The following is a 25,039-nucleotide window of genomic DNA, read 5'->3' as shown; positions in this document are numbered from 1 at the left end:
GAATAGAACTGTTCCAGCGCTATCAAATCTTTAAGCTGTTGAAAGGTCTCTGTCCCCTCCTGAGATAGCCATTTCTCAAGCAGCCTCACCAATTGGGCCCCCACTTGGGTAAAAGTCTGTTCTGGCTTCTTGGTGATTGACCTGAATCTTTGTCTCAGTTGTTCCGCATTTATCCCATGTCTTGCAAACACCAGTTTTTTAAACTCTGCAAAATCTCTCATCAGTTCCTCAGGCATCTCGGCATAGACCTCAGCCAGGCTACCACTGATTAAAGATCGCATGATGGTCATCTTCTCAGTTTCCCTCACTGAGAAGTCCACAAACGCTCTTTCCACTAAGGAAAAGAACACCTCAGGACAATCTCCCTTGTGGTACACAGGGAATTTCTTCAGGTCAGCCTTAGACAATTGGCCTCCCTCAGAATCCCTATTGTTATTATTATTCTGGTTCATCATTTCCAATTTCCTTAATTCAAACGCCATCCTTTCTTTTTCCAGAGCAATTTTCTCTCTCTCCATTCTTTCTTCCCTCTCCATTCTCTCTCTCTCTCTCTCTAATTCAAATTGCCGCTGTTTCTCTCTTTCCCTTTCCTCCATTTCCCTCACCCTCAGTTCATGCTGTTGGGCTATGAGTATTTTTCTGAGTTCTGGGTTTTGTTCTCCCGTGCTGTCACCTTGCACTGAGCCAAATTCATCCTCAGAACCTTGGTCAATCTGGGGGTCTTTCACTTCACCCATTTCTGCCATCTGGCTTCGAGTCAAGGGCATAATCCCCCCTCAGAACAGGCTGCTTTAAAAAGTCAAGCCTCAAAATAAAACGACCACTTTTTTTTTTCCTTTTGCCTCAGAACCAGCTTTCCCTAGAGATTGCTGCTGTCCTTCAGCACTTAACTTGCAACTGTAGCAAGTTGGAGTCTACCCCCCTCTGCTGGGCCTCTCAGCAGGCAGGCTAGATCACTGTTACTATACAGTTTTGCCTCAGCTTTTTTCCCGCCAAAAACAGGCTGCCTCAGAGCACTCTAATCTAGTCTCCCCAGTTGGCACGTTCTTCCACTAGCGCACCTCCCCGTGAGGTACACCTAGAAGATTACCTACGCACCTCAGATTGTCCCTGACTAGACCCCCCTTGCTCTGGGCACTCTTGCCAAGGCTTTGCTGGACCACTGGACAACTGGACCAGTCGTATCCCACACGCTGGACACCAATCAATGTGACAAACCCAGACCTACTGGGATCTGCCACACGTTAACTAAGCTGCCACCAACCATTCCCTATAAGGAGTCACACAGACCAGGAATGGATTTTTAAACAATAAAAAGAATAAGGTTTATTTAAATACACACAGGGAAAAATAAAACGATCAGGTGAATAAGATAAAGTAACGTGGCTTATTCTCACTCATACATACACACAGTTTGGTTCACACAGAACCCTTAACTTGAAGCACAGACCCTGAACCTATCAGTTCTGGCTAACCAACAGACACCTGAACCTATCAGGTTGGTACTCTGACACACAGTAGTACCCTGTCTGACACACAGACTCCCACACCAGCTTCTTCTTCCCAGCTGCTGCTTCGTCACATCCCAGCGTCTCCCGAACTTCACCACACAGGCTTCACATATATATACAGTACAGCCCCTCCTCCTGATGTCCCGCCTTCCACTCCCCATAGGATGGAACTTTCCCTCCAAACCCATGACAGACAGGTAACATCAGTGCTGTATGTAACAGTAACCTTGTAGTGCCGGTAATTAAAGCTTTTGTGGGGAAATTTCCAGATACTTTGAACAATATTTTGGGATTGGAGGGCATAACATTCTTTAAAGATAGGCGAGTTTCACTTTTTAAAGATCTCTTTGCCTGCCTTCAGGCATTCCTGTGCTATGATGTGAACTTCTCCAATAAACACCGGGGTGGCCAAAAGCTGTGTTTTTATTACTGTTCCCAGTTGTGTGTGATACCAGTGTGTCAGTACTTTAAAAATGCTTCCTAGATCAATTCACTTCTGGCTTGTTGGATTTGGGAATGATTCAGAATACTTACTCCTTGTAATAGTGCAGTTTGATTGGATTATTCTACACCCAAGTGTTTTTCAAGAGGTTGAGAGGAAAACATTTATGAGAATAATTGCCACAAGTGTACTTCGGAAACCAATATAGTAGAGTAACCACATATACAAAAAGTGTTAACAATAAGTGAATATTATCCATTACATTTATACTACCTTTTAGATAGTGTGCCTCAAATTATTGTTTTCTACCAGGATTTCAGACTACATTATTTCTTGCCTCTAATTGATGCAAATAAATTTGTTAGCCCGTAAGGCTGCACTATAGTGGTGTCTGAAGAAAATCAGGATACTATTAATATCCAATAGTAGAGACAATCTCAGAACTGTAAAGAAGTTGGTTGATAAAATGTAATTCATCTAGTTTATGTCTTATTTGTAACATTTGTCTATTTTATGCCACCCTTATGTTTATGCATTTTTGCATAATTAATCATCTCTTGATATTTACATCTGTAATGACATAGTTGTAATAACCTTCAAACAACATGGATTGAGTGAATATTTGAAGCTGTATTTTCTTTTAGTAGAGATCCTATACCAGCTTTGGCCCGTGCATCATGTGGTATTCAAAACTACTATGTATAATTCAAGTACCGTTCATTAATTAAGTCTGTTGAGCTAAAATCATGTGGCACTGGATTTTAGTTTAAGTATGACACAGACACTCTTAGATGCTTCCAGGTGGTCAAGGTAAAACCCCTCCCCTATTTCTGACAATTTGAAATTTCCCATTGTTCTCTTTCTGAGTATAGGATATGTTACCGGATTTAATCCTGCAGTACACTTCCATGGTTGCTTGTATAAAATGTTGTGGTAGAATTGGGATATAAATATGACAAGTAAACAAATTGGATTTGTTTTTATTTTCAGGCAATGGAATACAAAGGATGGGCAGACACCCTCTTCCTTATACAGTTTACACTCTCATGTGTTATGGGGTAAAGCTACTTTTATTTATCTTTCTTGATTTTATCTTAAGACTAGTATTGTTCTTTCAGCAACCTTAAGCATTAGTATCAATAAGACATGGCACATTTGCAAAAAATAAAATAAAATGAGAGAGAGAGAGAGAGAGAGAGAGAATGAAAAACTGCAGTGACAATTATCAGTATCCCAAGTACTTACTGTTGAATGCTGCTATTGTCCTATATTAGCAGTAAGTGCCTGTGCAACATTCTGCTGTATCAAGGGTAATAATAACTGTGTGCTGTCAAGTCAATTATGACTCATGGCGACCTTTTTTCAGGGTTTTCTAGGTGGACAGTAATCCAAAGTGGTTTGCCATTCATTTCTTCTGGAGCATTTTGGGACTGTGCAGCATGCCCAAGGCCACACAGGTTGGCTTTTCTGGAAGGCACAGTGGGGAATTAAGACTCCCAACCTCTAGCTCTGCTGCCAGCTATCTTAACTCATTGAGCCTACCCAGACAGGCTTTGATCGTTCATATTCTACACTTTACCAGAGATTGTGTGGTCCACCAATGTGTGTTACATTTACAAAGCAAAAATATGTACTTTGTCTTTCTTACGCCTGAACCCATCTGTGTTAAATGAATACCTAAAGAAAGTAAATACCATGCTGGTTTTTGTCATCTCATGAAATTCTTGATCAGTATTTCACATATAACCGGGTGGTCTGTAAGCAGTTGGCTAGTAGTCAGTCTTCTGTCCAACCCAAGCAGTGAGTACCCTCTCAAATTCTGAATTTTTCCTTTTTTTAGGTTTATTCTGATGTATTCCACAGTACTTTGCACTCAGTATAACTCTGCTCTTACAACAACAATAGTAGGTTGCATTAAGGTAAGGTTCTCAGATTCATCCATATGGAAAATAATTGTACTTATCTCAGTGCCGAATCAAGACATGTGATATTTTTCTGATGGATATTTAAGCATTCTGACAATAGTTTTACTAAAGTTACAAGAAAGGAAAACACTGTGCCTTAAACATGTACATTCTATATCTTTTCACCCCACAGAATATCTTAATAACCTACATAGGAATGTTCTTTGGTGGAGATTATATTTTCACATGGACAAATTTTGTAGGATTAAACATCAGGTAAGTGCATAAAATGTCTTTCCTATTTATAATCTGTACATTAATCAAACTTGTTAGGCAGATGATAAGTAGTTTAGACAAAGCTAAAACAAAATACACAATCCTTAATCACCTTACCTGGAAGTAAGTCCCATTTCATTTAGCGGGACCTACCTTATGAGACTAGGAAGAGTAGCAATGAAGGGATTAGAAAAAAATCAGCAATTCTAGGGATATGTCACCGGAGGCCAAGACAAAAATAATCCACACTCTTTTCTGATCACCTTGTATGGGTGAGAAACCTGGCAGGAAAAAAAAATTATTTGAAATGTGCTGGAAAAGAGCTTTGCAGATGCCCTGGACTGACAGAAAGATAAACCAGTGGGTTCTAGATCAAATCAAGCCTGAACTATCTTTGGAGGTAAAAATGTTGAAACTGAAACTGTCTTACTTTGGGCACATCGTGAGAGGGCAGGATTCTCTGGAAAAGACAATAATGCTGGAAAAGGTAGGAAGACAGCAGGAAAAGAGGAAGACCAAATATGAGATAGAGTGACTTCCTAAAGAAGACCATAGGCATGATTTTATAAGAACTGAGCAAGGCAATTGAGGACAGGACATTTTGGAGATTGCTCATTTGTAGGGTCCCAATAAGTCAGAGATGATCTGGCAGCACATAACAAGCTTTTGAGGAAATACATGCTTCACTGTGAGTGGCGGTCAAGTAGAAATTAGTATTTTTGAACTATGAGCTTATATTGAGGGGAAAAAACTGAATGTAGAGAACTAGCAGCTTGAAAAAGGCACAGATCATTTCTTTGCATTGATGTGCTGCTGTACACAGCACTGGGCAAGCTTACTTGGCACCTTGACTATGTGGATTAATGCTGAAACCCTAGATTAACCCAGGCTCCCTCCTGGGTTAATAGCAGCTGATACGATTTAAAAAGAAGGGTGCCATTCCCCCCCCCTTTTTTTTAAAAAATAGACCTCCCACAGCATTTTGTTACAATCAGTCATCTGTTTATTCAGTTGCTTTTGATCATTGACTTTTGTACCACCCAAAATTTGGTCCTGCATAAATATTTCTGTTTTCCCTACTATGGATATTTTGCTTCCTCAAGTAGTGTATAATCTATTCCTATGTGTGTAGTAAAAGCATTATACACAAACACATGCAGATAGTTCCATCCATTTGGAATTGTAATCAGCACTTTTGAATCCTCACAAAGTTGCTCAGTCTCATTTTTCTGCCATAATACAGTTGGAATGCAAGTCTTCAGAGGGGTCAATCTCTTTAACAGCACAGTGTTGTTTTTTAAACAATTGAAATTGAGAATATTTGTAATAAGTGCAAAGGAAAAATATAAATGGGGTGGTGAAATGCAAGATAGAAGCCAGGAGGAGAGAAAGGCAGTGGCTTGTCACATGCAGGGCCTACCATATATATAAATATGGTAGGCCCTGAATGTGAATATGGTATAAATATCACAATGTTCTAAATTTGCTGTTTCCAAGTAATTCAGTTTAGATGTGATAATAACCCTGTTTACACACTTGTGAAGCTATTTATCAATTCCTGTTTACACACAGATCCTTAACATTTTCTCTCCTGGTATTGAATGGAGCTGAGCTCTGCCAGAATAACAGAGGGAGGAAAGCAAGGGTCAGACTAGATTTATTTAGCATACTTTTGAGTTCAGTATGTTATATTTCATCTGTGTACTGATGTCTTGCAGTATTGCTGGAAGCCTGGTGTATTCTTTCATCACCTTTACAGAAGAGCAAAAGAACAAGCAGTCTGAAGCCAGCATCAAGATGGACATTAAAGGGAAAAGCTCTGTATGACAAAAGGGTTGCTTACTGAAAGTAACTCTTGCATTGCAGCAGTGATTGCTGATAAATCAGTAGATATTGCAGTATCTATGAATGGAATTGTATTGGGGACCTTGCGTATGCACAGTCTGAAGAATGCTACCTTTTTAAAACAATTAGATATGCAGGTGAAGAGTTCATACTAGGCTGCAAGGAAAAATATTTCTTAAATATATCTTGCACCATTGGTGCAAAAAATACTTTAAGTGCTACCGTATCAGTAATCGCAAGTAAACAAAAGCTACTGGGGTCCTAAATATTTCAGAATCAACCAAGTTTACTGGGCAAACACAAACAGATTTCACTTGCTAAAAAAGCCTGATTGAAATTGCAGTTTCTCAGAAATTTCTTAAATTGATATTGGTGAAATGGAGTTCAGCATAAGTTTCTTATCCATATTGTACAGCCTGGGAAGGTATGATGTGTGTGTGGGGGGGAACTATTGGCAAGGGAAAGAGATAGCCAAGCTATCTTCTCTGCAGATGAAATCGCCCAGACAAATTCTGGGGACTCACCTATGCTGTTACTCTCAATAATTTTTCTTCACATATTTAAGCACTTGAGTAGCATTAATGTTGAGATTTTGGTCTTTACGTGCCGTTCCAGGCAATGCTTTCATGAAGAAACAAGAAATGCAAACCTTAGTGTTAAGGTTTTTAATGTTACACCTTGCTTATAAGTTTTCACTTGATTAGAGTTAACTCTTGTCTATGCAGCTTCTAGCAAGAGAAAGGTGCCTCCTCAGAAGAGTACATTCCTGGTGAAACAGGCGAAGAAGGCTTCTTCCCATGAGAACAGTGTTCAGTACAGGGCCAACCGCCCAAGAGGCCCAGGTGATAATAGAGAAGGTTGTAATTCTGGTTTTCCGAAGTGTTTGTAAATTCAATGTCCATTTTAGTCTCTGAATAACCTGATTTGCAAACTTTGAGTAGAGATATTTCCAACTTTGAAATCTCGGATGTAATTTTGTGGAAATCACTTGCCAAAATTGTCAACAACCCACTCTCACACCATCAATTCCAGCCTAACCTTACAGCTTATGGCAAAAGGGAATTATCACCCAATTAAAGAAAACAGAGCGGAAGAAAAGCTGACTCAAAAGAAGAAAGCTGGGGTCCATGTATAGGTTACAGCCCTCAGCCCTCAGACTGTTACCAAATTATGCATATCTGCAGTCTTAGCCCGTTAATCATATTTCCTTTCATGCAGGGCTCTAATTTGTTCTCCGTTTGCTGACCAATAGAATGAATGGCAATTTTTGCCTATGCTAATATTCCTTTCCTAAAGAAACATGTTACAGCCACAAGCTGTCATAGTTGGAAAGTGCCCCAGATCATAGGGTTAAAAGGAAGGGTAGAGAAACAAATAAACAGACTGGGAGAGGGGTGCATGGTGTGATACTCTTCCTGTAGTTATCTGCGCAGTGATAGCAGGTTGAATCCTCCTCTCTCCAGTCTGGTGATATGTGTCTCTAGACCACATGTAGGAGATACGTGAGGGAGGAGGGAGGAGGGAGGAGGAGGAGAGAAAGGGAAATTCTTGTGTGAACAAAAGTCTGTTTACATACCATTGGAGATAGGTTGTAATATTCTGTCTCCTGTCCGAGCAGAAACATCACCTAATCTCTGCTATATCCTTAAAAGCTTTGTCTAGAAGGCTTCAGGTCAACAGTGTTTGGCCTCCAGATTGTACCTGAGAAAATGAGTGAAGGGCAGATAAGACCACAGCAGTATCTTCTGCTGAATCAAGTTTGACAATACTATCCTCGGAGTTCAGAGCTGCTTTTTCGTGCAGGCTTTGCTTCAGTGGAATTGGGGTGGGATATCTCAGAATGGGAGAGAACAACACTGTTTCAGCCCTGAGATTCCCAAGATGGCCACATCCACTTCCTCATGACACCATTATTTGTACAGGTTCTGTAGAAATTTTATTTTTCATATTCAGAAAAGTTGAAATGCCTCGCCTACAGTGTAGGTTATTTCTAGTAATTAATTGAAGCTTAGATTTGTTGGCTACTTTGCTTTGCCCACCATTCAAATGCACCCCTCCCAATTTCTTGTTGTTTCTGTCTCAACTGGAGGCTAGATGTCATAATGGTTATCTTAAATGTGGATGTGGCAGCTGTAAGCATTGATGCCCACTCCAAGTTCTTCAGCCAAAAAGTTGTTTTCTTTCCTGTACTTTTCCTATTAATTTTTTTAACACACATGATCAGTTGTAACAATCTGTATTTTCCATTTCTTGTTATGTGTCCAAAGTATTCTAGCTCTCCCCATTTGATGTGTTATGCTGCTTCTTTGGTCACCCTGTTCAGTAAAGAAATTCATAGCATCCAGCGATAAATCCACATTGCAGGTGCTTTTTTAAAAATAGTAGCCTATATTAAAATCCACAATTTCATGCCGTACAATAATGCACAGCATTAATAAATGGGCACTGAAAAACAATTTTAAGCTTTTGTTGCACAGCACATTTTTCATTTTTTGACAAATGTGAAGTGCCAACTCTGTCCTGACTAATATTGTGTGGTTATAATTCCACACCTCATTGCTCATAAGACTTCCATGATGTCGTCTAGCATTTGTACAAATACTTTCCCATTGAAATACCTCTTTTAATGTCTCTCTTACAATGGCTCTCCTGTGAGCTGAGCACTATTATTGAGAACCTGAACGCTTAAATTTGCTGGACGCCTTTGATTCATCTTCTCTGCCCACCATTATAATGCCCCACCTCCAAAATTCAGCCTTTGGGTGGGTTGAAAGCATTTATCTACTCTTTCCAGTAGATTTCTGCAAGTTACAATTGCCTTATCGCTAAAAAGATTGTAAAGCACAACAGATGTATAAGATATTCTGTCTAAAGAAATACATAATGAAAGGAGAGAGACCCTAAGTGTTGTATGGTTCAGGATCACATTTTAAAACCTACTCATGCTGCAGTTGTGCACATTGCCAAGTTGTCCATGGGAATAAAGTGATTTCTTCTTGAGGCTGTGAAAATAATTTGTGTTTTTTCCTGAAAAAAGTACATGAAATTCCTTTTTCAAGGCATTTTCTTGCCATGCCCTTGTATGTAAACTTGGCCTCACCCGGATTGTGGAAGAAAAAGGTGCAAGTGTGAGGAAAAAGGAATCAGATTGCAGGGTGAGGCAGTAGCCGAAGCCAGGATCTGAAATGATGGTATGTTGCCAGGACCATCCAGTTTTCCAAAGTTAGTTATAATAGTTCCATCTTTGCCCACTCAGTCCCTCCATCCAGTAAGCATGTAACAGTAAAATAGCTTTCTTCTGCATGAAATAGTGAAACTTCTAAATTCTATCAGCAGGTATAAGAATTAAAAGGTAGCTAGTGTAGCTCAGTGAGTGAGATATCTGGCTGTGGAGCCAGAGTTTGAGAGTTTGATTCCCCACTGTGTTTCCTGTGAGAAAACCCATCCTGTGTGGCCTTGGGAAAGCTGCGCAGTACCAGGGCACCCGCCCCCCCCAGAAGACGGGAAAGGTAAACCACTTCAGAGTACTCACTATCTAGAAAACTCTGGAAGCGTTTGTCATAAGTTGGAATCAACTTGACGGTACATGATTGTTATGTTATTAGTGTGGTGTAGTGGATAGAGTGTTAGATTAGGATTCAGGAAACCTGGGTTCAAATCTCTGGAAGGACATGGAGACTCACTGAAGGGTGGCAATTGTAAGCGACTCATTCATATCTCACACATACAGTGGTGCCCCGCATAACGAGTGCTTTGTTTAACGACGAATCCGCATAGCGATTGAGTTTTTGCTTACCGATTATCGCATACTGATGTTTTTCCAACAGCTGATCAGCGGTTCCAAAATGGCCACCGGGTAAAGAAAATGGCCGCCCGCTGTGTTTTCGCGCCCTTTCCTCACTTACTGGGCAGCGAAAATGGCGGCCGCATGGAGGATTTTCTCATAACAGTGAGTTTTTTGCCCATAGGAACGCATTAAACGTGTTTTAATGCGTTCCTATGGGCTTTTTTGCCCCGCATAGCGACGAATCCACATAGCGACGATTTTTTCGGAATGGATTATCGGCGCTATGCGGGGCACCACTGTATCTCAAAAACCCTATTAGGGTTGCCATAAGGGGAAAGTGACTTGACAATACTAACAATAACTATTAATAATCAGCTTGTAGTGTGCCCTTTACCAGGTTCACAAAAGAACTTGAAGTACAGATTAATTAAAAAAATAACTCTGAGGAATATAGACAAAGTTCTTAAAAGTAGAGATAACATGTGGAAGCATATTCAATAGTGAAACAGGCATTCTATGCCATCTGTTAATTACTATCCCCCAAGACTGTTTATACCCACATGGCATAAGCATATTCTGCTGTAGAGTAGCACAGAGGCAAAGCTGTTGTTGTTTGTGGATGTGTGCCCCAGTCTGATCCAGCCAGTTTCCCAAGTATGTTATTTCAAGTGGCAACTTTCTCTTGTTTCATCTTCCCTGCCAGGAGCAGTTGTTGTGTTTGGAACATTGTTTATGCTTTTCAGTAGTCCCCAAGCTTTCTGGCTACTTCTTGCCATGTCAAGCTCTGTTATGGTGTCTATGAAGCAAATTTTTCTTTGTTTCTGCAAGAATCAAGATCGAATTTCTCCCAGCTTTTATTGTATGTTCACCAATAGAATTTTCTTCAAAGTGTGAGATATAATCAAAATGTAGCTTTCTGAGTAGAGTGGGGCTAAGTTCAGTGCTTGGGACCACCAATTAAAAAGTCACTGACATAGCAGGGGAAAGACAGACCTGTGTCTTGAGATTGTGAAGAACTGGAATAAACAGTTTGATTCTAGATTCACTAGGGAATTGACAGTAAGTATTCAGACTGTAAGAGACTTTTGTTGTTGTTTAGTCGTTACATCATGTCCAACTCTTTGTGACCCCATGGACCAGAGCACGCCAGGCCCTCCTGTCTTCCACTGCCTCCCAGAGTTTGGTTAAATTCATGTTGGCAGCTTCGATGACACTGTCCAACCATCTCATCCTCTGTCATCCCCTTCTCCTCTTGCCTTCACACTTTCCTAACATCATGATCTTTTCCAGGGAGTCTTCTCCTCTCATGAGATGGCCAAAGTATTGGAGCCTCAGCTTCAGAATCTGTCCTTCCAGTGAGCACTCAGTGGTGATTTCCTTCAAAATGGAGAAGTTTGATCTCCTTGCTGTCAAGAGGACTCTCAAGAGTTTCCTCCAGCATTACAATTCAAAAGCATCAGTTCTTCAGTGGTCAGCCTTCTTTATGGTACAGCTCTCACTTCCATACATCACTACTGGAAAAACCATAGCTTTGACTATGCGGACTTTTGTCAGTAAGGTGAGGTCTCTGCTTTTTAAGATGCTGGCTAGGTTTGTCATTGCTTTCCTCCCAAGAAGTGGGCATCTTTTAATTTCGTGGCTGCTGTCACCATCTGCAGTGATCACGGAGCCCAAGAAAGTTAAATCTGTCACTGCCTCCATATATTCCCCTTCTATTTGCCAGGAGGTGATGGGACCAGTGGCCATGATTTTAGTTTTTTTGGTGTTGAGCTTTAGACCATTTTTTTTTTTTTGCACTCTCCTCTTTCACCCTTTAATTCCTCTTCACTTTCTGCTATCAAAGTGGTATCATCTGCATTTCTGAGGTTGTTGATATTTCTTCTGGCAATCTTAATTCCCCCTTGGGATTCATCCAGTCCTGCCTTTTGCTTGATGTATTCTGCATATAAGTTAAATAAACCGGGGGACAATATACAGCCTTGTCGTACTCCTTTCCCAATTTTGAACCAATCAGTTGTTCCATATCCAGTTCTAACTGTTGCTTCCTGTCCCACATATAGATTTCTCAGGAGGTAGATAAGGTGGTCAGGCACTCCCATTTCTTTAAGAACGAGCTATAGTTTGCTGTGTTCCACACAATCAAAGTATAAGACACCATGAGACTACAAAGAAGGCAGTCACCACCTTTAGAAGTGCCCTTGTATTGTACTGTGAACTTTTGTAAAGCTGTAGTTCTATATTTACATCTAGAAATAAGCATGACTGAGTACAGTAGGACTACTTCTGAGTAGACATAGGTACGATGGCGTTGTAAGTGGCTTAAAATGCATGTTCTTTCACAGAATAACAAAACTTGGTGACAGAATTGGTATTCCCATTAGATTGCGTACATCTTTTCATCTCTTTTAATTATGTTTGCACTATAAAAAGTGGATTATCCTCTTTTAAAGTTGATACTAGTAGATACGTGAGTGGATTAAAGTATGGTGTGTACTTTCTCCTTCTGAACTAATGTTGCCATAAAGCAAAAGCAAAGCATGCTGCTTATATACTGCCCCATAGCGCTTACAGCACTCTCTGGGCAGTTTACAAGTTAATTATGCAGGCTACACTTTGCCCCCCCCCCCCCCACAAGCTGGGTACTCATTTTCCCAACTGTGAAAGGATAGAAGGCTGAGTCAACCTTGAACTGCCTACCTGGGATTGAACCCTGGGTCGTGAGCGCAGTTTTGGCTGCAGTACAGCAGTTGAATCACTGTATCATGAGGCTCATAAAGCAACTCTTCTTTTGAGAGAATCTAGCTTTTGCAGTTGGCCACTAGCTAGGAGATTAAAATATTTGTCTTGGTTCATGACGCAGTGGTTAAACTGCTGCACTGCAGCCAAAACTGCTCACAACCTGGGGTTCAAATCCCAGGTAGCGGCTCAAGGTTGACTCAGCCTTCTATCCTTCCAAGGTCAGTAAAATGAGTACCCAGCTCGCTGGGGGGGGGGCAATGTGTAGCCTGCATAATTAACTTGTTAACTGCCCAGAGAGTGCTTGAAGCACAATGGGGCAATATATAAGCAGCATGCTTTTGCTTTGAAGGACCTTCATTTATCAAAGGGAAAAAAACCCTTAAAATTTTTCTTTCAAAGCTTTCATACATGGTAGCTCTAAAGTACATTTTGGCAGCATAAAAGTAGTACCTATTTTTTAAAAAGGGTCTCGCAACCTTGTCTAATACTACTGCAGAGTTGTTGAATTGTCTACTTTGTCATCTTTAACTGTTACACCAGACTTCTGCCCAAAAGGAAGAAATTCTGCAAACACACATTCACAGAAGGTAGGCAACATTCCTGCAGACATTTGCATGGCCGTTTCAGAGTATGGGATCTCTTTGAGCAGGAACGAGCAAATTACAGAAGTCCAAGGGCTGGACATTGCATGCTCTTCCTGGGGTGGGGTGAGGGGGATGCCTACTTCTGCACCCCAACTACCCCCAAAATATTTCTTTATAAAAGTCATTTGGTTGTTGTTCTTTAGTTGTGTCTGACTCTTCGTGACCCCATGGACCAGAGCACGCCAGGCCATTTAGTGTCATTTAGTGCGCTTTTAAAAAAAACCTCACATTTTTCTGGAGGTCATGGGTAGAGCCAGGAATGCTGGAGATCTAGAAATATGGCAGAATTGACCCTGTTGAAGGAAAAATATACCTTTTTTTTAAACCTTTTTCTTTCGAATCAAAACTTTTGGGTTGGACTGAGGGTGTGTGCAGCTCATGGGCCACATGTTGACCATCTCTGCTTTAGAGTGACATTTTGGTAATAGTTACAGATTTCTGTATTGGTTTTGTTAATCTGCTGTATTCACAGCAGTTGCTCTCAGGTTATTTGTTAGAGAGAATGTTACTTTTTAAAAAAGAAATCTACTGGATAGATTTACCGTCACGTAAAAATAATCCTGAACGCATTTATGTTTTGTAAAATGTTCATTTTTAGTGCCAATTTGCAGAATGTATTGCATACACTGGGAAGGTAGAGATAATTATTGCTTATTTTCTGTGCTGTTAATTGTCCTCTATTTTCCTTATATAGAATTGATTTACAAAACGGAGCATTCTAGTATTAAAGAAAAACTTTTTAAAATTGTATGTTCTGTAGACTTGATATATAATGTCAAAGGACACCATCAGTTTTTTATGTGCATATGTATTTTTGTACTGGCTTACAAATAAATTGGAACAATTTCTTCCTGCCATTCTCCCCGCCCCCCCCCCCCCCAAGTTCATTGTGTTTGTGTGGTAGATTTGTAGGACTACTGATGCAGAGTCACAGAAGCTTTTATTCTTCTTCAAGGTCAATTTTATTAATAAGAAAAATATCCAACAAAATAGCATGTGACAATATTTTATAAAGTAGCAATTGTGCTTGTTTAGCCTTTGTAAATAAAGAGGGAGGCAGGAAGGGAGGATGTTTAAGGGGAAGGAATGGAGTAGATCACACATGTGTTGAAATACTACAATATTTTGAGAATTAAAAGCTGTCCTGCCAGAGCTTAAGCTGGACAGATCACAAGATTCCTTGGTAGTATCAATAAATTCAGTGAAAAGTTAATATGCCCCATAAAAGTTATCCCTATGTTTAAGAATTTAGCTTCTCAGAGACATCTGTATACCAGACATAACAAACAAGATACTGTTCTCAATAGTTAAATTTATACAGGAGATTTAAAAAAATAAGGTCAGCCCAGGTGTGACGCCCAGTGTTCCCTTAGCCAGTTTCACAAATAAATCATAATTGTTCATGTCCTGCCTAGCCATTTCTGACTCAACATGAGCTTTGTAATTGCCACCAGGGATTGGCCTTGTACTGTTCTTTTGGAATGGAATAGCTCACTTAAGTCCTTTTTTAAAGATTAGAGGCTAGATCATACTCACCTTTAAATGCGAGTATTTATTGCCTGGCATAACCATGGGCTGATTTGAAGAGGCACTGCAATTATTCATACTTTGAGTGACAGTCACGGAAACAACCCTTTGCTTTTCCAGTTTTCAGATTTACACAGGTTGGTCAAGACTCCTTGAGCCTCTTCAGCTCCAAAAGTACTGTAGTTTAAACTTGTATTACTGCATCTTAATATCCAGTATCCTTTCCGGACTTCTGCCAGGTCAGGCATTTGGGGCACACTTAATAGAAGAGATGGGCAGAGAACAGACACCTCTGCTGTAGTCCCCTTCCTCTCTTCCCCAGTTTACACATTAGTCCTTTGATCTGCATTTTCTCTCTATGCATCTTCACAAGAATTTGGATTTTAAGTATTTTCTCCCTTCTCAGGTGCACATCTGGTGGCAGTTAGAAGGGTCCTTTCTTCCTTAACTTTTCCTATTCTGACAACACAGGGAGAAAAAAAACACAGCTGTAGGAGTAGGTATGGGGGTTTTGGACTACCAATCCTGTAATTCTCCATTTTGGAAGTTCTACCTGCCAGACACATCTAAATGCTATTCACCTGGGGAAAGCCCTACCTTTGAAAGCTTTGAGGCCTAGCTTTGCCCAAGCTTCCTGTCCCTCCCCCAGTGTTTGCTTGGAACTTTCTCTATGAACAGGAAGCTAGGTGGAGCTAGGCCTAGCTTCCAGTTTAGGACTTTCTTCTAGATAAATTGCATGTAGGTACACACTATATCTTCTGTCAAGAACTTCCAGAATAGAGAATTATGAGATTTGTAGCAAAAAAATATGTGAAAATCTCATCCTTATTAGCCAGCTTTTGAAGCTTTGCCCACCAGAATTTTTCCTCTTGGCCTTCACCTTTCTAAAGACTTCACAGCCAGAAAAGGAATATGGAAATGGAGGATGGTGAGTGGCAGTGGGAAAGGATGTCCTGATTGCCTCCCCTCCTCAAAGGGTTTTTCATCATCATCATCATCATCCTTTATTACAGTCACAGACCAGCAAGATCATAAAACAGAACATACAGAAAAATTCCTATATGTAGTATATGAATCCTTCTTTCAAGGTGATTACACCATTTTCTCTCTAGTTCCCATAGCAATCAATAAAAATTTAGACACCCTGACAGTAATATAAGTTGACACACACTCTAAGTAGTACAGTAACAAATCTGTGGGGCTTTTTACATCCCCAAAGGCTTTTAACTTTCAAATTCCTTCAGTTTGAGACAGCGAAAGAGAAAAACTCCACAAGAATTTCCATTAACAGTGTACTTCTCTGCTTAAACCCAAAGCTAAGTGGGAGAAATAATAAAAATAAAAAAATACAGGAAAACCACAGGAGATACCATTTTCCTGCAATAAACTCCCCCTTCATTTTAAAGCCTGTTTAGTTCAGGAGCACTGCTGCACAACATGTAAAGATTATATGTTGGTGCATAATGACACAGAGGAGTCAGTTGTCATGACAGCCTGGTTTGATACTTTACATTATTTAATTTCACCCTCAGTGATAGGGCTATTTAAACTCTCCTTAAGCATATTGCTGATGCACTTTAACGAAAGAAACCTTTAAAAATCTACTTCAAAAACCTTTGAAATCTACTTACTCATCTAATTCATGGTAGAAAAATCTTCAAAAGACTATACAGTATTGGGAGATATGAGCACAATCCTTTTGTGTGACTTTTTTTTTTACTCTTCAGTATTCTACTCTGGAAAAGAGTGCTGTAGAGAAACAAGATCTGGGATATGTAAACAGGGAAAAAAGTATGGGGAAGGAAAGATTCAAGAGGAAGGATATAAAGGCAGGAGGAAACAGGAAAACAGAGGAGTCAGAGTAGATGGAAAGTAAGAACAAAGGTGGAGACAGTCCTATCAGAATGCATTATGTCAGAAAATCCATGGACAGGAAAATGGGAGTAGTTGATGGTGCCCAGGGAAGAAACAGAGGAAGAGGAGGGACAACATGCCCCAGAAACCCTCTTATTGGAGGGAGGAAGAGGAGAAAGAAGGAAGAGGAAGCAAGCCATGGCCTAAGCAGGAGTGATGGGAGGTCCCCTGAGCTGTGGAAGAGGATCCCCCTCAACAAGAGACCAACTTCCGGTCAAACAGGAAGGCCTGAGAGAACTGTGGAGGGTCCAGGATGACAAGGAGTGGTAGAGGAGAGTCATTGCCATCATTGCCAGTGCTATGGCCAACCCCCTCAAAAAACAAAAATCCCCATACCGGGACTCAAGACTACATGGTAAAGTCGCTGGCCTGTTGAAAGTGGAGGAATCTTTACGAGAAAAGTTCCTGGGCCCTTTCCCTCTCCCTGTTGGAAGGGGAAGTCTTGTTGCAACCAGAAGGTGTGCCTGTTGCCCCTGTGGAGTCCTTGTGCATAAACATTGTTTCTTCAGAGTGGCATTATTGGGGGGAGGGAGAGATCAAGGGCCACCCAAGAGCCCTCACATCAGCATAGAAGTGAAATTTGGTTTACTGAAGTTTTGAAGCAAAAGGTTTCCTTGACAGCAAAGAAAGGTTCCATTTCTAAATAGATGTTTTTGGAGTAGGAGGCGGTTTAAGCCTAAGGGGACTGTCACCAGTGATTGATAAAAGGCCAGTACATTACTGATAGCAGCTTATGTCATTGATGAGATTGTAAGGCACCAAAATACAATCAAGTCCCCAAGTAAGAGTCACACAGTAGGACCCCTGTATCAGCAGTATTAGTATCTGTGGTTTCACTTGTTCACAATCTGAAAATATTAAAAATATTAAAAACATAATCCAGGAAAAAAAGATTGTCACATGTATTACCAGAACTGGGCACTAGAGGGATCATGCTATGTATACTTGTTAGTGAAAAATACCTAGCACGGGCTCATGCCCTCTTGTGGCCAGTTCTGGTAATGCATATGAATTTTTCCCCTTTTACTCTTAGGGGTATCCCCTCCCCCAGAACCAAGCAGCCTACTCACCAGACTCTGCACAGTGCTGCAGTCCTCCTTTGGCAACAGTAACATGCCACTCTCAGCAGGAGCCCGCCTGGTCCTCCTCCCCCCCCTCATGCAGCTGGAGTTTTTTAAAAAAAATGAATGTGGAGCAGAAGAAAATCATGTAAGCATCTACACCCCAGCAGACTCCCCAGTGTGCCCATTTTTTCACTGGTTGTGACATTCGTCACAGAATTGGTTATGCAACAGGGAGCTGCTGAGAAGAAGGCTTATGTCGTTTCCCTTCTAGTTAACAGGATAATAACCTGTACACAGCATACTTTGTTAAGTCAGATGACACAATGTGCATACGAATTTTCATACTAGTTACAAAGGAAACTGAAGCAATTTTTTTTTGTTTTTTAATTTACAGACCACTCTAGACTGCCTAAACACAGAGCAGAAAGGCTATCATGTAGCCACTCTCCCCAGTTTAGCAGCCTTTATGTCACATGATTAGTGTGACTTATCTTCACAACCAATCAGATTGTAAGACACCAAAATACAATCAAGTCCCCAAATAATAGCCACACAGTAGGACCCCTGTACCAATGCAAAAAGGGGGCATGTAATGGGAATCCTGCTGGAGTAGGGGAGTACCGTGTTTTCCCGAAAATAAGACAGAGTCTTATATTAATTTTTGCTTCTAAAACGCATTAGGACTTATTTTCAGGGGATTTTTTTCCCATTTACAACAATCTACATTTATTCAAATACAGTCGTGCCATCTTCTGGCTGCTGAACAATGCTGTACAATGATGGAGAGTGGGATTTCACTTAACTGGGGCTTATTTTTGGGGGTAGGGCTTATATTATGAGCATCCTGAAAAATCATACTAGGGCTTATTTTCAGGTTAGGTATTATTTTTGGGGAAACAGGGTAAGTGCACTATTGGGGTTCTCACATTTAGGTTACAAGATATTGGCCACTGTGTTCGCAGAGTAGATTTCTAAGATCAACAACCCAAAATAGCAGAGATTATTGCTCCAACGCTGTGAGCTCAGAATTCTGTTTGTTTATCCTAGTGCAGGGTACTAGAACTTACCGTTTTATGAAAATACAACTTACATTTTAATGTCTTTTCTCATTCAGATGATTTGTTAGAAATTTCCCAACATTTGTTTGAATTATATTTGGAACCTAGCTGCCAAGTAAGTACCTATCAGTTTCAATGTAACAGTTTTTATTCATTGTTTGCTACTCTGTACCTGTATTTTTAGGATGGAAATTCAATTTTGAAATTTCATTGACAGATAGACTATAAAAGCTTATGTTATAATCAAAGTGCAAGAATAGGCAGACTATCACAGAACACAGTCCATAACATTTTGTTAAGAGCTTTGAAAATATTCTCTTACAAACAAAAAGAAGTTCCACTCTTAAAATACACAATGGTATTTATGAAAGCAATGTGTTTAAAAAAATACTTTAATAAGCTTTTCCAGAATTGAAGACAGGGAGCTAGGGAAGGGACACAGGAATTACCAACAGTGCAAAAGTACTATGTGAAAAATTTATAAAAACTAATTTGCAAATTTTTAGATTTCTCTCAAAATACACTTTAAACCCTTTGATAAAGCCAACAGTTAGACCTGTTGAACTGAAGGTTTGATTCAGGCTGCTCACAATGCACTTCATGGATCAGGACACAATAGTGCGTAAAAATATACATTACAATTACTATACACAAAGCTGCACTGTTATTTCAATCCAATTTGGAAGCAAAAGTTTTCAATTTTTCCAAATTGAATTAAAGTTCCTTGAACAGGTTACTATATTACTAGAATTTTAAATAGTACTACTAGTGCAATGTCTTATCAAGTTATAGTGGCTGCATTTTAAAGAACATGAATAAAATATTGTATAAACACCTGCATAAACAAAATGCACATTATAATTAAATACTTAGGAACAGCTGAGCATTACATATTGATTACGGAATGTCAGGACATTTCTTAGGCATACAATTCATGGTTGGATTAAAGACCAAAGTAAAATTTCTGAAAATGTACACAGTGCTATATTTTACTTACAAGCCTGAGAACAATATACTTATAAACTTTCTTATGAACTGTTCTGCGAACATTTTCAACTTGCAAAATATATAGATAAGGAACAAAAATAGGTCTTCAAAGTTGCAACAAGATTTCTAAAAGCATTGCACTGTCTTGCTCTGAAACACTTTCTAAAAACAAGGTTACGAAACCTTTGGATTCCCATATTAACAAAACTGGGATATGTCAGCCATGGCACCTCCCCTAAAGCAGTCAAGTTTTACAAGATGAAAAAATTCATTGTAGATCTGCAAATTAAGCTGAGATATACTACACTGAGCTGTAGACAATAAATAAGATAAATGACAGAATTCATCCAGAACATTTCAGAAGAAAGCAGGGAGCTACATTAATAATTCAAGGTTGATGGCATTTATAATTAAAGACCAAACAATAAACGTATTGCCAAGTTATGGAATAAGACCAATGTGAAACGGTGGTTGTAAGTTTGTAAGCACACCTCAACACAGGCAGATTGTTCATAATACTATAACAAATAGCCCGTTGTAAGGGGGAAAAAAACTTCCTATGGATCATTCTAAATGGCAATCATAAACTGATGCTGAAAATCCCCATCATGGCCATAATCCAAATCCTTTTGTGGATGGGAACAATGGCTACTGCTGGGGTTATTTCCCATCACATCGTCAAGGATTTCTTTCTGGCAACTTTTTAAAGGTTACCAGCCCTTACAGTACCTCGTATACATGCATATTCATACATATATAGCAATAAGCCTCTTCTGCTTCCTAAGAAGCAACAAGCAATGTGATTCCAAGCGTATTTCTTGGATGCTTGATCAGACCCCAAATTCAAACTGTGCATTTCTTCCTCATTAAAGCAGCCAGAATTATGTGATTCATTTAATTCTACCGCACTCACCCAGATGTAAAAAGAAAATGCTGAATAACATAATGTCTGACCTTGACTAACAAGAGTTAGCAACATTAAAGCATTCTGCTGATTTTAAAGTTCTGTCTCATAAAAATAATTATAAAAGCAAGAACAGTTGTGCAATTCAGGCATCATGCTAAAGTCCAAAATTTTATGTCACAGTTTGCTCCAAGATAGAAATGTGAACATTTGGAGATCTATAACTGGATGTGAAAGTTAAATATTTAAAACCTGTACTGCTTTCTGAAACATAATTATTTTGTTAATAAAAAGTTTAGCAAAATAAAATGAAGCTGACGAACTCTCCAGGTCAACTCTTGTAAAAGTTTACCATATTGTACATATTATGAAAATTACACACTTATTTTTTTTAGAAATGACAGCTCAGTCATGACTCATGTATTGTAAAAATCTTTCAAAGGCTACAAAGAATCTGGAAAAATACAGGAAGTATTTCTTATATCCAGATAAGAATATGGAAAGACATCACTGATGTCAACAATTTTACATACACAAACCTGACTTGGTTTATTTTTAAATATTTCTCTCTATATATTTATATAAAAATATTCTCTCATACAACTTTCAGGATTTACAGGCATTCTTTATCTGTCCAACATTGCCTCTCCTCCTGTAGACTGAAGAAAGGTTGCCACATTTCATTTTTATCAATTCTTCTTTGTATTTTGCTATCTGATCTTTTGAAACAGGTATTTTGTACAGTAGTTTAATGCTGTGAAAAAATCTAACAGATGATTTCCTTGACAGGCTGAGCAGGAAACTACTTTCTTCAACAGAATGTTCTCTTTTCAACTGCAGTTCAGGGTTGGTGGAAAAAAAGTATATCTTCAGTTAGGATTAGGAAGCAACAAACATGTAGTTCAAAATCTCAATAAATTATATTAAGGGATTTGAATCTGTAAAGGCAACCTATCAACCCTGAAAATTTCAGACACCAAGAGTTATTTTGAAGAATAAATCCAAATATTCAGTCTTCCACAGTCTCCTGTTCTTCAAACTTTCCATGGGCAACTGGTTCTTGGAAAATCTCTGAAGAACCTGAAGATTCCTTTTCATTACTGTTTACTCTTCTTCTTTTAATTGGTCTTTCATTTTTTTCTTCAAAATCATTTTCATTCCTCACATTTGAATGAAGAAATTTAGAATGATTGGGAAGATTTTCAGTTTCATAGCCATTTGTATCAAAGTCCACAACAGAAATTTTTTTACCACTTGTTGGTCCATTTATGTGCAATCCTTCAATTTTCACTTCTTCTTTACATGGCAATTCTCCTGGTCCATTAGTGGATACACCTGCATTATAAGAAAAACAGAAGTGTAATAGAAATTAGAAGAGTAATCAAAATAATTTTTATTTTTTAAAAAATGATACCAGAACAACATTGAAGCATAAACAAGCATAACAGAAGGACTATTATATAATTCATGTATATTAGGTCTAGTCTAGTTTCCCATAATGCTGATTTTTAAACAAGTATAGATTTAAGAACTATTTGTAAAGGTGGTATCATTATTATCATCTGTCAAGTCAATTCTGACTTATAGCGACACTTTCCAGGATTTTTAGAATTGGTTTACTAGCCCCTTCTTCTGGAGGTTCACTGGCCTGTGCAGCTTGCCCAATGCCACACAGGCTGGCTCTACTCACAGAAGGCACAGTGGGGAACTGAATTCCCAACCTCTGGCTTGGCAGCCAAATACCTAAACCACTGAGCTAGCTCATAAAAATGATTTACTCCATTTTTGGGAAGCTGCCTGTCTCATACAGACCTTTTAGGAGTGAATAAGTAGTTTGTTTGGTTGGTTTTTTTTTTTAAAATATTCATTTTCCTTTGGGTCAGGGAGGATCACAGGAAAGATGATTTCGAACAGGGTAAGGGGTAAATAAAAATACAGAATGTGGCAGAGAACAATTTATATCATTATTGCTTTTATCTATGCGATTTCTTACTAAGCTTACTCCACACTAATCTTGACAATTTTTTCTAAGCTTTAAGATTTACATTTATATCTTCAGTCTTCTTTTTTATAATCTTAACCCACTCAAATTCTCATTTCTCATCCAATTATACGAAGGTTCCCATTTTTTTCCTAGCTTCAACAATTTCTTTGTCCTTTAATACTTCAGTTAAAATATCCATCTCTGCGGCTTCCAAAACTTTTTCTATTAATTGTTGGCGTCTCCTCATTTTTCCAGTATTTTGCACATAAAATTCTTGCTGCCGTAGTTACATGTATGATCAAGTATTTTTTTCTTTTTCTGTTGAATCTGGTACAGTGGTGCTTTGACTTACAAACTCAATTCGTTCCGGAAGATGGTCGTAACTCGAAATGGTCATAAGTCAAAGCACCATTTCCCATAGGAATGCACTGAAATGCAATTAATCTGTTCCCGGCCAAAGGAGAAACAAAACAAAAACAAAACAAAAACACTGCAAGACCCATTGGAAACACAATTAATCAGTTGTGGGTGAAGGAAAAAAAACAGAAAAGAAAACAAACCCTGCAAGACCCATCAGAAACGGGATTGATCGGTTCTGGCTGAGGGGGGGGACCAAAAAAGCAAACAAACCCTGCAAGAAGACCCACCGGAAATGCAAAAACAAAACAAAATACCCCACAAACAAACCCTGCAAGACCCATCAGAAATGAAAAATAAGAAAAGAAAAGGAAAGGAAAGGAAAGGAAAGGAAAGGAAAGGAAAGGAAAAAAAACCCAAAAAGCAAACAGAGACTGCAAGACCCATCGGAAATGCAAAAAGAAAAACCCAAAAAGCAAACAGACTGCAAGAGCCATCGGAAATGCAAAAAGCAAAAGCAAACAGAGACTGCAAGACCCATAGGAAATGCAAAAAAATCACCATAAAGCAAACAAGCCCTGCAAGACCCATCGGAAATAGGGGGGGACCCAAAAAACAAATAGACTCTGCAAGACCCATCAAAGCATAGAAACATAACCCCACCACCCAGCCCAAAGCCACACTGCAAAACCTACCCAGAACAGCCAGTTTTTAAAAAGCAGAAAGCAGCACCTTACTAGGCACTCCAAAGTCTTCTCCAAACACTCTCTCTCTAACCACTGGGGTGAAAGAGCTACAAAGAAGCAGCCTCTTTGCCACCAACGATTAGCAATTTGAATTCCCTGCCTTTTTCCCTGCCTTTTTTCTGCTTGTAACTTGAAGCTCCGGTTGCAAGTTGAAGCAAAATTTTGCGGCTGAAGCTGGTCGTAATTCGAAATGGTCTAAGTCAGGATGGTTGTAAGTCGAGGCACGACTGCCTATTCAACAAAAACAGTTCAGGTTCATATGGAATTGCACAAGATAATTTTTTTTGTAAAATCCCATGAACTAGTTTCCAAAAGCGTTTAACTTCCCTGCAAGTCCACTGCATATAATAAAAAATGCCTTCTTTTGATTTACATTTCCAACATTTGTTAGAGGTATTCTGATATAGTTTTGATAATTTTTCAGGTGTCATATACCATATGTAGAACATATTATACAGTGGTGCCCCGCATGATGACGATAATCCGTTCGCCTGAAATCGGTTAAACGAAATCGTCGTCATGTGAAAAACAATTTCCCATTGAAATGCATTGAAACCCATTTAATGCGTTCCAATGGGGAAATTACCTTGTCATCCAGCGAAGATCGCCCACAGGGAAGCCATTTTCCAAGTGCTGATCAGCTGTTAAAATTGCTACCCTGCGAAGCATGGGTCCGGAAAACACAGGGCAGTCATTTTAGGAACCCGACGATCAGCCAGAAAAATCGTTGTCTTGCAAACAAATGGTTTGCGAAGCATGGACATAATTGTCGTCAAATGAAAATCCCCCATAGGAAACATCGTTTTGCGATCACTATAGCGATCACAAAAAAGTCATTGTCCTGCGGATTCGTTGTTTAGCGGGGTCGTCGTCATGCAGGACACCACTGTATATGTATTTTCTTTATGATTAACTGATTTTGTTAACTTAATATTGTTGTGAAAGAGGTGCATTTTCACTGCTGAAAAAGCCCCAGGAAGCTTCTGAAAGTGGCGTGAGGGGGGGCTCTGGGGGCCCGGCAAAGTGCAGGTTTCAGAGGCTTCCCCAGTGCATTTCCACTGCCTGTTTACCTGCTGGACAAGCCTGGGGAAGCTTCTAAGAGCAGCGCCGATCAGCTGTGAGGCGGGGAGGGGCTGGAGCGCAGAAGATGGCTCCCGGCTCTTTTCTGAGAAATTCCTCGGAAGAAACGGGGCGTTTGCGATGATGGGGGGGAAGCCATCATCGCAAAGCGATTTTTCCCCATAGGGAACATTGCAATGCGATCGCTTTTGCGATCGCAAAATCTTCATCGCTATGCAGATTTGTCATTAAATGGGGTGCCCGTTAAGCAAGACACCACTGTACATTTTA

At 39.5% G+C, this 25,039-nt stretch overlaps 2 protein-coding genes across 8 annotated transcripts in view; one reads left to right on the top strand and one right to left on the bottom strand.

Annotated features, from left to right (window-relative positions):
• The window catches only part of SLC35D1 (solute carrier family 35 member D1), a 48,143-nt gene extending 24,977 nt beyond the window's left edge, over nucleotides 1-23,166 (top strand). The window contains exons 9-14 of one of the 3 annotated variants that reach the window (XR_012086443.2): nucleotides 2,944-3,011; nucleotides 3,794-3,872; nucleotides 4,051-4,133; nucleotides 5,852-6,820; nucleotides 18,768-18,826; nucleotides 22,486-23,166. Coding sequence is in view for 1 of the 3 variants with exons in the window: in XM_020806063.3 (XP_020661722.1) it covers nucleotides 2,944-3,011; nucleotides 3,794-3,872; nucleotides 4,051-4,133; nucleotides 5,852-5,960 (339 nt within the window). In the remaining 2 variants the exon portion in view is untranslated. Of the gene's footprint in view, nucleotides 1-2,943; nucleotides 3,012-3,793; nucleotides 3,873-4,050; nucleotides 4,134-5,851; nucleotides 14,009-18,767 lie in introns of those variants that run through there. The other 2 variants (XR_013544979.1, XM_020806063.3) reach the window with 2 other exon arrangements.
• Nucleotides 19,086-25,039, bottom strand: part of MIER1 (MIER1 transcriptional regulator) — a 56,202-nt gene continuing 50,248 nt past the window's right edge. For all 5 annotated transcript variants that reach the window (XM_072997787.2, XM_020806092.3, XM_072997784.2 and 2 more), the window contains one exon: nucleotides 19,086-21,937. In XM_072997787.2, the coding sequence (XP_072853888.2) occupies nucleotides 21,612-21,937 (326 nt within the window). In that variant the 3' untranslated portion in view covers nucleotides 19,086-21,611. The remainder of the gene's footprint in view (nucleotides 21,938-25,039) is intronic.

This window comes from Pogona vitticeps, chromosome 4 (genome assembly GCF_051106095.1).
Source record: "Pogona vitticeps strain Pit_001003342236 chromosome 4, PviZW2.1, whole genome shotgun sequence".
Classification (NCBI taxonomy): domain Eukaryota; kingdom Metazoa; phylum Chordata; class Lepidosauria; order Squamata; family Agamidae; genus Pogona; species Pogona vitticeps.
The sequence above is the reverse complement of the archived record's forward strand: the minus strand, read 5'-3'. Positions and strand labels throughout refer to the sequence as shown.